This window comes from Megalobrama amblycephala, linkage group LG10 (assembly GCF_018812025.1).
Source record: "Megalobrama amblycephala isolate DHTTF-2021 linkage group LG10, ASM1881202v1, whole genome shotgun sequence".
NCBI classification, from domain to species: Eukaryota; Metazoa; Chordata; class Actinopteri; order Cypriniformes; family Xenocyprididae; genus Megalobrama; species Megalobrama amblycephala.
This window is the reverse complement of record NC_063053.1, coordinates 19,471,800-19,486,867: the sequence shown is the minus strand read 5'-3', so window position 1 is coordinate 19,486,867 and position 15,068 is coordinate 19,471,800. Positions and strand designations below refer to the sequence as shown.

Below are 15,068 nucleotides of genomic sequence, written 5' to 3'. Positions count from 1 at the left end.
GAAAACTGAAAAAAAAAAGATTTTGTTTATGTAAATCTTTTAGAATTTTTTTACAAGAAAAAAAAGATTGCACTGTAAAATAAAATGCTTTTTTATTATCAAAAACAAATCCAAGCAAATATGACTATTTGCAAAAACTCATTTCCAAATTGTAATACTCTTACTATCTCTCACGTTCTCAGCTGTTAAACTCATGTTGTTTTGATCATAACATGTCATCTTGTTCAGCTGAGGATATCAGACAGTACTGTAAACTACAGCCGTGAATGGAGAGGAAGTGGTGAGCGAGGGTGCTACAGCTCTGACAAGAGCTTAGCAACAGAGCTCTAAAGAGGAGAGAGGGCGGTCCTGCTGCTCCATATGTGAGTGTCCATCACCTTTACACACCAGGCCCTCTGCCGCAGCCAAGACTCCTGGGAAAGAGTTCACTGCACCCATGTCCTATTATAGCAGTGCCAGGCTACAAAGTTAAGACTGGCGTGAGACAGCTTGACATCAGGGGAACATTTGAAAATGGATTGATTGAGGGGGGAGGAGTCGGCTCAAAAAATCCCCCTCCTATTGTGACCCCCTTTTATTAAGATAATTGGCAACAGAGACTGTGCCATTTATACAACATTCTTGGACCTTAATAACTGACAATTACCGGACTTGTTTTATATTAAGTATTAAAAATTGGTATAAAAATACAGGATAGAAAAAGGCTAAATGGACAGTTTTAACTCTTAAAATCCCAAGGAGGGATCAGATATCATCTGTTGACAAGTCTAAGGCACGATTCAGCCAAAAGAAGTGGGTGACACTTGTTAGTGAAGCAACAAGCTATTTTTACACCGTAGGCACATGTTCATCTGGTTAGATACATGCTATCCACCACAACAACTCCACAAGTGGATACATGTTATGCCACAACAAACAGGCTTTTTCTTTCTGTTGGCATTATGAACTCCAATTGTGCTCAAGTGTAATTTTGACTATTAAGGCCTGGCACGGTACAACAGAATTACAGGCTTGGGTTTTTTTCTTTCATCTGCTTGACACTTGACACCACATGGTTATTCCAATACTTGTGCTGTCTCAAGCCATCAACCCATGTTTCCAGCTCGAGCGTCTCTGCCTGATGCCACTGCTATTTCAGCGTGTTTCTGCTTCTGAACCCTCGTTGCTTTAGCCCCGCCGGGGCCCTTACACAAAGTGGCCTTTACATCTGCTCTTTGTCAACTTTAAGGAGAACCCAGCAAAAGTATTGAGAGATCTTTTTGCTGCTGTTTGCCACATATAGTATGCTACGGATAAGGAATGGCTTCTTTCTGAAGCACGAGAAATATTTTCTCTACTAAAAAATGAGACCAGATAAGAGCAAAAGGTAAGAAAAAAGCTCACTTGAGTTCAGAATGTTACATGGATATAGTTTATGCAAGCTGTTTTAAAAATATCAAACTGAAAATGTGTTGCTTATTATTATATGGTTTATAGAAATATGTAATTGAACAATATAGTGTATGTGAAATGTGTAATTTGTGGTTATGAGTACCATACTCCAAAAATAAAAACACTATGTTTAAAGCAGTAAAGGATACTGCATTGCTAAACAAATTTGATTCAAGTGATTTAGCATCCAACCTGATATATTGCAATGAAACTATGATACTTTTAAGTGAATTGATTAATTTATTTATCTTTAATAAAATAACCCTATAATAATAATAATTAACCTTTCGATAACCATAACTACTATTTATTATTATGTTTGCATACTACTTATAAAAAGCAAAAATTTAACCAAATATTAAAAATGTTGGGGTGCCAGATATAAAATTTTCTGTCTTCTTAGATGAGCACTAATCTAATTATTTAGGGTTTGTCATAATTTGTCTATGGTGGTTACAGTGCTGTATGAAAGTAGCTTCACTAGTGTTTCAACTGCTCTGTGAAAACAAGAATAAAAGAGTTATGTGGACTATACAAATCAGCTTCAAACAAATACCATATTTCGCTTCTGTTAAAAACAATAATAAATAAATTATATTATTTTCATCTAAATATTAGACTGAGAACCATTACACTGTTTTTAATCATTCAGACAACACAAACAACACTTCAAAATGATTAATAAAGTATAATATATGTGTATCTATACTAGACCAATATAATAGATCAACACAAAGCAAAGGGTATTCAAAAGGTATAGTCACTAAAATGTCTTGCATGTTTTAAAGCATCAGGGGAATTTATTTTTACTCGTGTGTTTAAATGTGTAACCACAGTAATGTAGGGGGTGTATTTATAGCTATACCCCAGAATTAACAAAGCATCTAGAAATAATTGTCATTACATTTGTTGTACTGAATCTTGTTCTGCATAAGAATATTTAAAGAATCCGTATTTAATCTTTATTTTTCAATTGTCACAACTGTAATAAACATATTTTATGCATTCTATTGTAATATGTAAAGTCAAAATGTGTAAAATTAACAGTCCTACTTGCTTCAAAGTATTCAAAAAGTTAAATGATCTAATGTTGGAAGTAATGCTTGAACCAAATGCTTTATAATTCTACCAATATTACCATATGAAGGCCACGTGCATGTAAGTAAGTGTCAGAGAAGGTTAATAAGCGATCTTGTGTAAGAATGGGAAGCAGTTTCCCTCTCTAAATATACTTCATGTGATATGAATGTGCAGTATGCAAGGTGCAGCTCAACAGAACAGTTTGGATATAACTTTATGAAATGTCAGTTGTGCACTAAACATCTGAATCTCTCAGCAACAGCAGTGTGATTTGCGAGAACTGTGTTGAATACCTCAGTGAACTGCAAGTTTATGACATCTCTGCTACTACTCTTGCAGGAAAGGAAGGCATTTTGATCACCTTTTAGAAGGTGAACTACTTAAATGCAAGACACCCTGCGTCAGCCATCTCCAAGACTGACAGGGACAACTGTGCCCTGTCCATGAGAGTTAAGCGCGTGAAATGAGCTCCCTGGAAAAGCGCCACACAGGCCAGCGGGGAAGCATGCAGGGCCACCACAAATACTCAGATGGCTTCAGTGACACATCCAGCAGCGGCAGCTTTATGGATGACACGGACAGGGAGGTGAGCAACCTCACCGATCGTGCCTTCAGGAGCCTGTGCATTGGAGAGGAGGCCATTTACAATGACTCGGAATTCTCCTCGTCTCCGACCGAACGACATAAGGCTTTTGCAGAGGAAACCCAGCAAAAGACAATCTCCAAGGAGACATTTTCATACAATGTTCAGCAATATGGGGAGGCAGAAGCACAGTCCGAGATGGCCTCAACATTCCAGCATTCCTACACGGATGTCACCCATCAGGAACAGGCTTTTAGGGAGGGAGGCTTGTCTTATATGAACAATGGCTCCAAGGAGGTGACATGGCAGCAGAACAGGAGCTCATCCAGAGTGTCATCTCTAATCAAAGCCTTTAGTTCAGGAGAGAGTTACCATGACAGTGGGACATGTGACATTATTCTGGCAAGGGATAGGTATAGAGACTTTGGCAGTGAATCATGGGACAGATCAGCTCTGCTAAGCATCCAGAGAGAACTCTCAGAGTTCTCAGGATATCATCAGAATTTTAAGTCAGGCCCCTTTCAGTCTTACAGAAACCATTTTTACACATCTGACGTGGCTGCCGCGGTGGCCCAAATGGACACAACAGTCCTGATGAAATCTTCGATAAGAAAGTTCAAGGCACTGAACTCCACAAACTGTTTTTTCCATAGCGAATTCAGTCCCTTCCAGCTGTGGGAAGAGTACAACAGGTTCCCCTTCGGAAGTACGAATGTATCAGGGTTTCTGTCAGCTAGCGAATTCCCAAGGTGGTACGATTCTCCCATGTACAAAGAGCTGAAAGACAACAACAGAATTCCGAACTCTCCCTGCGAAAGTCGACACTTCAATCAGAGACAAATTCAGGACGTTGTGGCACCCCAGCGCTCCAGGTCCACGGTCATCCAGAAAGCATTAGCAATTGAGAAGAGGTGTGAATCTGAGATGGCTTCCAACTATCCACCTTGGAAGAAAAACAATAATTTTGTAAGGAACAAACTTCCAGGCAATCGACCCTCCACGGTCTCACCTACTAATGAGAAAACATGTAGGCCGGATTCGAATTTGTTTAGCAATAACAAAGTTACACACGAGGTAGTGGTCGAGAGCACCCTGCCTAGCAGTGTGACGCCGTTCAACATCACTCAGCTCCTCACACCGGTTATTCACACAAGACAAGAAACAGAGACGTCTGAGATCCTGCAGTTTGCACACACTCCTTCTGTTTCTGATTATTCCTCTCAGGGTGAAACTGACCCTAAACTTCAGACTGATGTCAAACATCTGCGTGACAGCTACAAATCCAAAGCTTCAAGTTTGCTGTTCAACCTCAAAGACAACCGAAAAAGAGTCAAGAGTACATACAGTCCAACTAGATTCAAAGGGCTAGAAATAACAGATCGAAATAAGCAGGCCTCAAAGCTGGAGGGCCGTGAATCAAGATTTTCGGATATTCTTGTATCCCAAGAAACGGCTCAGGAGAATTTGACTGGAACGGATGCACGGGCCTCATGTAACCTAATCCGAGAGCCCAGTGCAGCCCCTATCAACCCTAAAGATTATACCGATCGCTTTGGATCATATGATAATTTGACATTAACTTCACCTCAAATTCAGGACGGAGTCGCTAATTACAAATCGTTCTGTGGAAGTTCAGAAGGTCACTCTCACAGCACAGATCCACTGGCTAACGCAGAGCTCTCAACACACAGTCTTTCAGCACAGAATAAAATCTCTCTGACTTCAGAAGGTCAATTAAAAGACCTAAACGGTACTTTTAGTCCTGCTAGGCCAGAAATAGCAAATGTGTTTCCAAAGGCTTACCCACCGACACATTCTATGCTTGCTCAGACATCAGAGCGATACGGCCAGAGTGATAACATGAGTCAGAATGAACTAAAACAAAGAAAGGATTTTGGACGAAAAACATTTATTGAATATAGCCAAAAGGAGGCCGTTAAAGAAAGATGTCCTTGGGACCATATTGGTTCTGTCAAGGAAACAAATGGCAGATCTGAATCACGGCCATTTAGAGGAGAAATAGCAGCGCTGATTGAGATGGACAAACAGAGGAAGGCAACCGCCAAGCAATACTCTGCCGACGACAGTTATTCTGTCCGAAAGGAAACGTACATGCAGAAAGTCAATGAAGACATAAAACTTGGTCGACTTGCAAAGGAGGAAGAGAAAGAGGTCAGAGAACACACGATATCACCCAGGAAAACAGCTTACAGTGATAAATCTATACATGACAAACAATTAAACACATTTTCAAAGCCTACTGAATCATATGGAATACCAAGAAACAGTCTTCAGAACAAAACATCTCCTCTAAAGGAAGACTATTGTGGTTTACAAAGTTTCAATTTCAACAATGATCTTTTTAAAGATGTACCAGAGCAAACTGCTTCTTCTAATAGTATGGCAAAGCAAAATACATTTGATCACAGAGCTCAAGCACCTTTACAAGACCATAAAGGTCAAAAGAATGAAGGATTGTACTCATATCAGCCATATAAGTATGAGCGTAACAAACAGTGGCACATGGCATCAACAAGTGAAGATAGGCAGAATAAGGAAAGCATATGGACACAGAAACAGTCAGAGATGATGGAACAAACTGCTGCCAGGAGTTATAAAATGTACAATACATCGTCAAGTTCCCTACACATAAACCACAATGAGTTTTCCACCAACAACTGTGTAACAAATCCTGGTTTGCAGGATAAAGATTCAGTCATACCAATTGACAACTCAGATCAAAATAATATAACTAAACAAGAAGACAGGTTTAGCATCAATGATATTCTTGCCATTAGAGATAATGAGCAAGCAAGGAGACTAAAGGATAATACATTTGTTTTGGCTAAATCAGAACACTCACAAAATCAAATTAAATATGATAGAGTTGATAAACCTACCATTTCAGAGCCTGTAAAAGAGCAAGAACAGCAAGGCTACAAAGTGCAGGATGTCACAAGTCCATCACCTGGCTATATAAGAAAGGATTTCCACAATATAAATGAAACAAATATTAGCACTGACAGAAAAGACAGAATAATGAGTAAAGATACTGACAAGGTCACAACAAGAGTGTTTTCTTACAAGGAAAGAGGCCAAAGCAAACAAGAAATACTGACGTCGAAATTGAAAGCACATGCTCAAAAGGAAATATCAGCAATTAAAGAAAAAGGACTTGCCAAACAAGGCATTCTTGCAAGAAATGCAACAAAAACAAATGTGACCACCAATAACGATGGTCAAGAAGGTCACTCTGTTAAGAAGGAAATCACAGCAGACAAGCTGAATCACTTGTTTCAAGATATCACTTATTCCAGTGTAACCCAGTACAAAGAACAAATTAAAACACACAACGATCATCCCAAGAATGGATCACCACCATCAATGGAAAAACAACCTCTTCATTTTGAAGATAATCAGAAAGCAGTCTCGGATAAGAAAATTGAGAATGTAAAATATAAAGCTTTGGCTCTAGAAAGGCAGAATGACAAACATCCAGCTGATGATAAAGAGATGAAGAAAGAAACGTTTACTCTGGACGGAGGTGCAATAGTGGCAGATATAAAAAATAATGTCCAGAAAAATGACCAGCCATCCAGAATCTCAGAAGACAAACAAATAAGTATGTCAAGCTCATCAGAGGATATAAACACTAACAAGGAATCTGCAAAGCAGAGTCATGAAATGTCACCAAGTGAGTTGATGTCAGGTCATTTGACAGCTGCAGTCAAGACAGAAAACTCCACTTCCCATAATCCACCTGCACTCCATAATGAAAAACAAACAATTCAGCATGATCAGAAAGAAAATCTGTATGGACGTCAGTGTACTTATTCTGAAAAAGCTATGACTAAACCTGCTGATCAAACCAAAAAAGACTTACAAGTTACAAGCACGGAGACTACAAAAACTAACAGCAGTCTGAATAAAAATTCTCTCTTGGGATTAGACAGAAACACACTTGGAGTTGAGGAACCTAATGTACATCATAAAAGTAAGATTACTGCTACAGTGGAGCAGTCTAAAAATGAACCAATCAAAAATAGCTCTGAGATTACAGCTAGTCAACTGACATCCTCATCAAGTGACATGAAGTTTAAAAATGGAATTCCACCTGCTAAACGACTAATGGAACCTGCCAAATCAGAGCTCACCTCAAATCTTCAAACCAATACATTGAGTGCAGATGCAGAAAAGCTTATAAATAGAGCCTACAAACATAATCCTGAGGACAGTTCAGATTCAGAGGCATCATCGGCGGAAAATATGGTCAGAATCAACTCTGTACCAACAAATAATCCGGCCTCACAAAGAACCCAGGAGCCAGAAACAATAAAACCTTTTAATAATGAAGATGGACAAGCATTAATAATCAAAAACAATACAACAAAGAAAAATGACTTGGCTAAGCAACAAAACAATACTTCGCAGGTAAAGGCTTTGGAAACTACCTCTGCAAACCAAATGGTGGAGAGTCAGTCCAAACCAGAAACAAATAAGCAATCACTAACAAAAATAGCATCAGCTAAAGAAAAAGAAAGCTGTCAGCAAAAAGAACTCCATCAAGATGATGAAAATACAAAGACTCTGCTCTCATTTGACAAGAATGAACTCCCAAGAAGCCATCAGAGTACATCAAGAATAAAAAACAATTCAGAAGCAGTAAGTAACAGTCAACATAGAGAGAAAAGAGCAGAAAGTGCAAGCCCAAAACAAAAAGAACAAGGATTTCCCAGACCATTAGAATTATCACATGAGAAAAACAATCACAAGTCCACAAAAGAGTCTCAAGAAGTGAATCCGAGCAATTCCGAACCCAAAAAAGCAGCCGAAGACAAACTAGAACCAAATGTTTTCTCACAGCATAAAGTAATAGTAGACGAGATACAACTCAAAAGAACAATACAGAGCCTATTTCAACACCGAATGTAGAAACCACAGCAGATATATCAAACATCACCAATCTTACACCTAGCAAAGAGGAGCCTGCAGAGGAACCCATGATTTACAGTATCTGTGTGTCAAGAAAAACAGAAGAAGCTTCAGATGATGAACCTATGATCTACAGTATTTGTGTGTCAAGAAAGTGTCATATTGATGAGCAACAAAATCCAGTAAAACAAGATGAGAGTTCTGTTGAAACTGAGAGATGTGTGAAGGATGAAAGCTTTAGTATTAAAAATGACAAAGCAGAAAATGAGCATGATGACGTTCACAGACAGACTGAAATGTCTTCAAACACTGAAGAAAAAGAAGACAAGATTGAAAAATGTGAACCGCCTGCAACTACAGATAAGTCAAGTGTCATAGGAAGAGTCAGTACATCATATGAGGACCTCTTAGTTAAATATGGGCTTCCAGCCAGAGATCACGGTCATCTCACATCAAATCATATGCAGGATGAGAGAGAAAGAAAAGAAATGGAGGAGACTGAAACTCACATCTCATACAAACCAATAAAGCATGGAATCAACGAAACTCTGGCATCCAAAGAGAAAAGCTTAGATAACACACAAACACATCCAGATGACACGAGACAAGCACCCATTCAGCAAGCATCTGTTAAAAATCAACCTTTAAAAGAGAATGAGAGCAAAATCAAGCAAGTGCAACATTATGATATCCCTTGTTCCAACAACATGGCTAAAGAGCAACAGAGTACAGAAAACGATACACCAAAGCTTGTTCATTCTACAAAAGATGCCACCCTAATACCAAAAGAAAAAGAAAATGTTGAACAACTAGATCGAGATACTCATAATATTGACCCATCAAGGTACAGTAGGAGAAATGATATTCAGTCAAAGGAAAAGAAAGTTGAAGAGCAAGTGAGAAACACTGAGAAAACACAAAGTCTGAGGTTGATAGGAAACATTATTGATGATGTATCTAATTCTAGAAAGTCTCCAAAAAAAACTGAAAATGTATCCCTGACCGCTCAACAACCTGCAATAATGAGTGAATCAACAAGAGAAACAAAGGCTGAAGTTGTAAAGGCAACCATTTCTAATGCATCCATGGCAAAGGATACAGTCAACAAAAAACTCGCTGAAAGTACAATTCCCGGATGGACAATGCCTAAAAACAAGCCTCAAATGGTGGAGAGTGAAGACAAAATGTTTAATCATAGTGATACATTTATGCCGCAAAAGGAAATAAATGGAAGAGAAACATTCAACTTAAAAGTTCAGAAAACTACACATGAGACAAAACAAGAGGATTCTATAATAGCTATGAAACAAGAGTCTGTTTCGAACAAAGATGCCCAAACTTTGCAAAAGAATGGAAAGGGGGATATGGGGGAGAGGAAGGCACAAGAGAAGTTACAAGTTGAATTTAACACGGGTAATGAAATTACAAACAGGATGAAGATGGTTTCAAAAGATGGCGCTGCCACAGATGTTAATAATTATAAGGATAAAGTTAGTAGTATTGGTGAGGAAGTGTGTACTGTTGTAAAACAAAACCAGGCCTCTTCTGAAGTCCCAAAAAATCACTTAGAGAGCATAAAAGTGTCTGCAGAGGAAGTATCATCAAACAAAGAATTCATGGCAGGCCACAAAAACCAACATGAAGTGATAAAGAGGGAAAATCTGAAAGGAACGAAAGGAGCTGTGTTGACTGACCGTGCGGGTGAAAAAGACTTTACAGAGCAAAAGAAGTTACCAGTGAAGACCCTTACAGCCCAAAATGAACCCAAAACTGTGGATAAAATGAAAGGGACTGGTGAAACGACACCCAAACATACATATGATGTTGTAAAAGAAATCATACCACATAAGAAAAATGGTCCAAGTGAATCAGAAAAGACCAAAATTAATCCAAGGCAAGGAACAGTTCATAAACAAGAGATAGATGTCTATGATAATAAGCAACCTACACTGAACAGTGACAAAAGAAAGAAAGAAGACCCTGTATTAAGTCTGAGTGGACAAAATGATGGTGATTTGGAAGTTAATGAAAACAGAAGCAGTCTAAGAGGAAAGAAAGAAAGAAATGTTGAAACTATGGAGACAAAAAAGGCTAATACAAACCAGTATCAGCCAGGGAGAAGTTTTGTCCTCGAAACAAAAGGAAGCGCAAGTTATGAACAAGAGAATTCTCAGTTAAGTCAACAGAACACAAGTAAAGAAGGTATATTATCCAAATCAGAGGCTACACAAAAGAACAAGAAGGGCACTAGACCAGAAATATCAGCTATCGCAGACTATGCTAGATTGAAAGTTATCTCTGCTGAAGATGATACAAAAGATCTTGATATATTCCCCAAACTCGACTTCTACAACAGTTATGATCAGTCAGTTTTAAGAATTCATAAAGATTCACATGTAAATGTGTCAGATACAGGCGGAGAGTCTAAGAGAGAGATTATTTCAAGTGAGAAAGGTAAAGATCTCAAGCGAACACCTTCGCAATTGAAAAAACAAGCAGATAAAGAGACCTTATCTCAAAAACACAATCACTTGAATCCCAGCACAAGTACAGCTCAACCAAAGCCTGTATCACTGGCATCTTCAGGTTCACAAGATGGAGCCGCATCAATGGGCACCCAACCGAGGGCTCTAACAAATCATAAGGAATTAAACACTAAACCAGCTTTAATGGAGTATCCAAATAGAGGAGAAAGGAATAAATTGTATCAACTCAAGAATCCCCAAGGTGCAAATACTGTACCATTGCAAGCCGAAAATACAATAAGCAGATCAAGACAACTGACTCATGACAAAACAACTGAAAAGGGCAATATTTCTCATTCTGGAAGACAAGAATCCCTTGCAAACTTGCCTTCATCTAGCACTGTACAACTGGCAGACAACCAAATAAATATGGCATCACCTGGAGAAGAAATGGAAGAACTACAATATTACACAGTGAATGCTCTTGACACTGAACTAAAACCAAAGGAAACAAGTGAACCACCTCCTCCAAGTCTCAGAATGTCTCAAAACAAAGACTCAGTTAAAAAATCAGAAGAAGAGAAAAAGGAAGACAGCTTGTTTTTGCAGAGTCTAACAGACTATGGTAAAGTTCAAGCGACAGGACCGCGATCCAACTCTTCTTCCCCAGCAATGGGGAAACCCATCATGTTCAAAGTGAAGGATAATACCATGAGAACGTCTTCTGTGACCAAAACCGTCAAGCCACGCTTTCACAGGTCATTCTCCGATGAATTTAGGATTGGCTCACCAAAGGAACACTTGAGCGGTTCAGAGAAAGAAGATGAAATTCAGCCCAAACAGACTGCTAACCCTCCAGTCTTACATGAACCAGCTATTGCTGTACATCAGCCACATAAAGTAAAAGAGACGCTCCACAACAACTCAGCAGAATACACGACAAAACAATCAAAGAGCTTTCAGAGAAGAAGCCAACTTTTTGATGAAGAAGAAACTCATTCTGTCATCAGCACAATGTCAGAGGATATGGTGAACTGTGCAGCGAGCCTCACGGATGTGGCTGACATAAGTTTGGCCTTCATGCCCAAGAATGAAACCTACAGAAACACCTACCAAAGACCTGCATCTGCCTGCTATGAACGACCAGAGTCAGCCTGCTATGAAAGGCCAGAATCAGCCTGTAGTGATATGAGGCCAATGGGTAAACCTCCAACAGTGCCCCCCAAATCTGAAAAAGCTCTTCGACGAGCACAAAGACTTGCAACGAGGCGTATGAAAAAAGCAGAGACCCCCAAGATGCCGCCTGAAAACCAAGACCAGCTAGAGTCCGAATCAAACAGAGATCTCACCGGCATGCCCTCTTCACCTTCGGAAATGCTGTCAACACATCTAGCGGTACAAGCCACACCTCCTCTTTCCCAGTATGACATCCAGCCAAATTACACTCACCCAACACACAGTATAGTTGCCCAGCCTCTCCCCATGACACAGAGAAAGCTTTTGCAAGACCCAAACTCAGGGCAGTACTTTATGGTGGACGTACCATTAACGATTAAGACAAAGACATTTTATGACCCAGAAACTGGTAAATACGTACAGTTGAATGTCCGTCAGAGGTCTCAGGGTGCTCTAACGCAGCCAGCATCGGTGGAGATGTTAAACACTCCCTACATGCTGTATCGTGGGTTTCTGCCAATGGCTGCGTCTTCATTACCACCCTTGAGGTCATCGTCCGAAATGTCAACACCGGCTGCGTTAACAGACGAACAGGATAAGACTGAGGCAGGAAGTGAACTGTGGAGACAGAATGTTTATCCGCAAAATGCGGAAAACAGCATTAACACCAATGAAAGACACACAGATATTATAACTATGAGTGAATTAGAGGACTTTGCAATGGAGAGCACATGACGAGTAAATACTGTTTGTACACAAATCTAAAGTTACACACTGTATATCTAAGCTATTTAACTGTGACTTTAAATAAGTTAAATGAGTTCTTAAAACTGTTTTCGATTTGTATTTAAGGATTGCTGTTGTGTTTTGTAGCTGAGGTAACCGTAATCAGGGAGGGCTGGGGCTCTTTATTCTCAGAAAAAGTCAAGGGAAGAACTGTGAAGCATTCCAATTATGTTAAGTTGAAAATAATTTTGCAGTGTACTTGTTTATAATACAACAAAGACCATGCCCACAGAGCACACAGTACATTCAAGGGAAGTACATTTCAAAAGTGACTAGCATTTTAGTGCTAAATGCTACAGCCTCATCCTCAGACCCAGACAGAATCTCCACTGATCATTTCGTCAAAAGAAAATTCAAGCTGTTTTTTTTTAATCAGATTTTCCAAATGGCCCACAATATGCATGAAAACTGTACACTATGAAAGTTTTGCAGTTTAAAAATAAGTACTTGTGCCATAAAGTGCCAACTTTTCTCTTGATGTGCTTTAGCAGATTGCATATTAAAAAGGGGTGGTCTATCTTTACCTTGCCATGGTTGATGATGTATGACGATGAAATGATTGCCTTATAAACAACTACTGCAATGTACTATTTTTACAGTCTTTCAAAAGCTCATTACATCATCATTAAAGAAAGATTTGAAATCAAAATATGTTGGCTAGCTGCTGTTTTCTCACACAGAACCCATTATAAAGTTAATGCATTAAAAAATGCAGGTATTATCTGATGTAACAAACTCAAGAATGAGCTTCATTGCTTTCTTTACCTCATTGCTACAGACTAATACATTTGTGGGTTTGAGTGATTTCAGTATCTGCACAATAGACCACTCTACTGGACATAGGATGCATTGCACTTTGTATGTACAAACTATATTCTCTAGTAAATCAATTATAGATTACAAAAAATCTCTAAACATATCTATTTGTCTACTACTTCTTAAGAAATCTGGCTGATAATTATTTTAAAAGAACTCTTTTCTTTTATGTTTTGTGAAACTATACTGCAGTAATTCCAGGGGGCATAATAAATATTCAGCACCATGTAAGAAAATCATTGAGCGTCATCAGATCCATTAACAATATTTCTGTCTATCTTTCTCAGACTTATTGATCTCTTTTTTACATAAGTGCAGGCAGCTGTGATAACTGCACAAATGTTGACCATATCTTGACCTATGCAGGAGGCCCATATCTCAAAACAACTGGAGCACCAGAGTTTGGATATGACTTCACAACAATGTATCATTAATGCAACAAAAGAACTCATTAACTTCATTCAAACAGAATTTGAAACAAATGATTTGTGTCATTATTTAGTTTAGTTTAGGGTTTTTTAGGCTTGCTTGGCCTCTCTCCAGTTAATTTGATGTAACAATGCTTCTCATAATAGAATGAATTACTGCACTGAATAATCAATAATCCACGTGCAATGAATGTTACGAACAATCTTCTAAAAATATTACTACAATAACTCTAAATTACTTAAAAACCATCACAGGCCATTTGTTTTTCTGTTTGCTTGCTGTGCGAGAATTCATTTTGGAAAAGAAAAAAGATTAACAACAGCAACAGTGTCTAAATTGATTTTTCCCCTGAGTTGGGTTTTCTCAAAGTGGAGACATCTTTATCAGCCGATGCAATGTGCACTTGCAATAGTATTTCTATTGGCTGAGAGAAGCATGCAGAGGATGACAGGTCATATATGAGCAGCAAACATGTTTTAGGTTTAGATACAAGAAAACTGTGATCGCTGTGACCAACATCTTGCCTGGTTTTCACAAGTTCACATTTTCATATAATCATTGCAAGGTTTGTTATTCATGATGGAGATTAAAACCAATTTCTAAATTTTCCATGGACTACTTAACTAATAAAAATAAACAACATTTAATCACTTTAATAGATTTAATATGACATAATTTGCAATTCAATCGACAGGATTAGATGAACACACTCCTCTACTTCTTCCACAAATGCCCAAATGTAATATAAAAATAATTAATTGCTCAACTGACCACTAAAAAATAGCCTAAGAGTTGAAGATTCATGTCATTTAAAATGTACAATCTTTCTCTCTCGGGAAAATAGAGTAGAAATATTAATGACTCATCCTGAACGTGCAATCAAAATCTATCTAGAATGAGCATGACCTAATATCACCAATAACGAGTAGCTATGGCAGTCATGTAAACAAATGGCTTCTGGATATTAAAAATAGGGCCAAGCCCTTCAACATAGAATACAATAGGAAATATATCAACACCGCTAAGAAAGACTGTACTCATCAAGTAAATTTCTGTATGTAGGTAAAAAGATTGAACGGTTTTCAGAGCATTTTAAAAGATAGCATAGCATACATATTACTAAATCTTAAATACATTTAGACTCAATATTTTAGGTAAATATTTACGTAAAATATTAAGTCTAAATGTAGTCATTAAAACTAATATGCAGATTGGTGAAAACTTGTCCGTCAGCCCTCAAGTCATGCTGCATGATGGGAGATGTCGACAGTGATCGATCTAGAGGGCGCTGTGAAGACAGAATTCAGCAGCACTTTATGTTTACCTGTTTGAGACCCATTGCATAGGCCAGTGTGTTATGCTCTGGACCA

The 15,068-nt window shown here is 38.4% G+C and overlaps 1 protein-coding gene across 1 annotated transcript; it reads left to right on the top strand.

The window, feature by feature from the left end:
• The first annotated feature begins 832 nt into the window (after window positions 1–832).
• On the top strand, window positions 833–13,102 carry LOC125277040. The gene is given in 3 exon segments (XM_048205231.1): window positions 833–1,366; window positions 2,851–8,020; window positions 8,023–13,102. Coding segments are annotated over 2 exon segments (9,426 nt in total). The 5' UTR covers window positions 833–1,366; window positions 2,851–2,974; the 3' UTR covers window positions 12,403–13,102.
• Window positions 13,103–15,068: the final 1,966 nt, after the last annotated feature.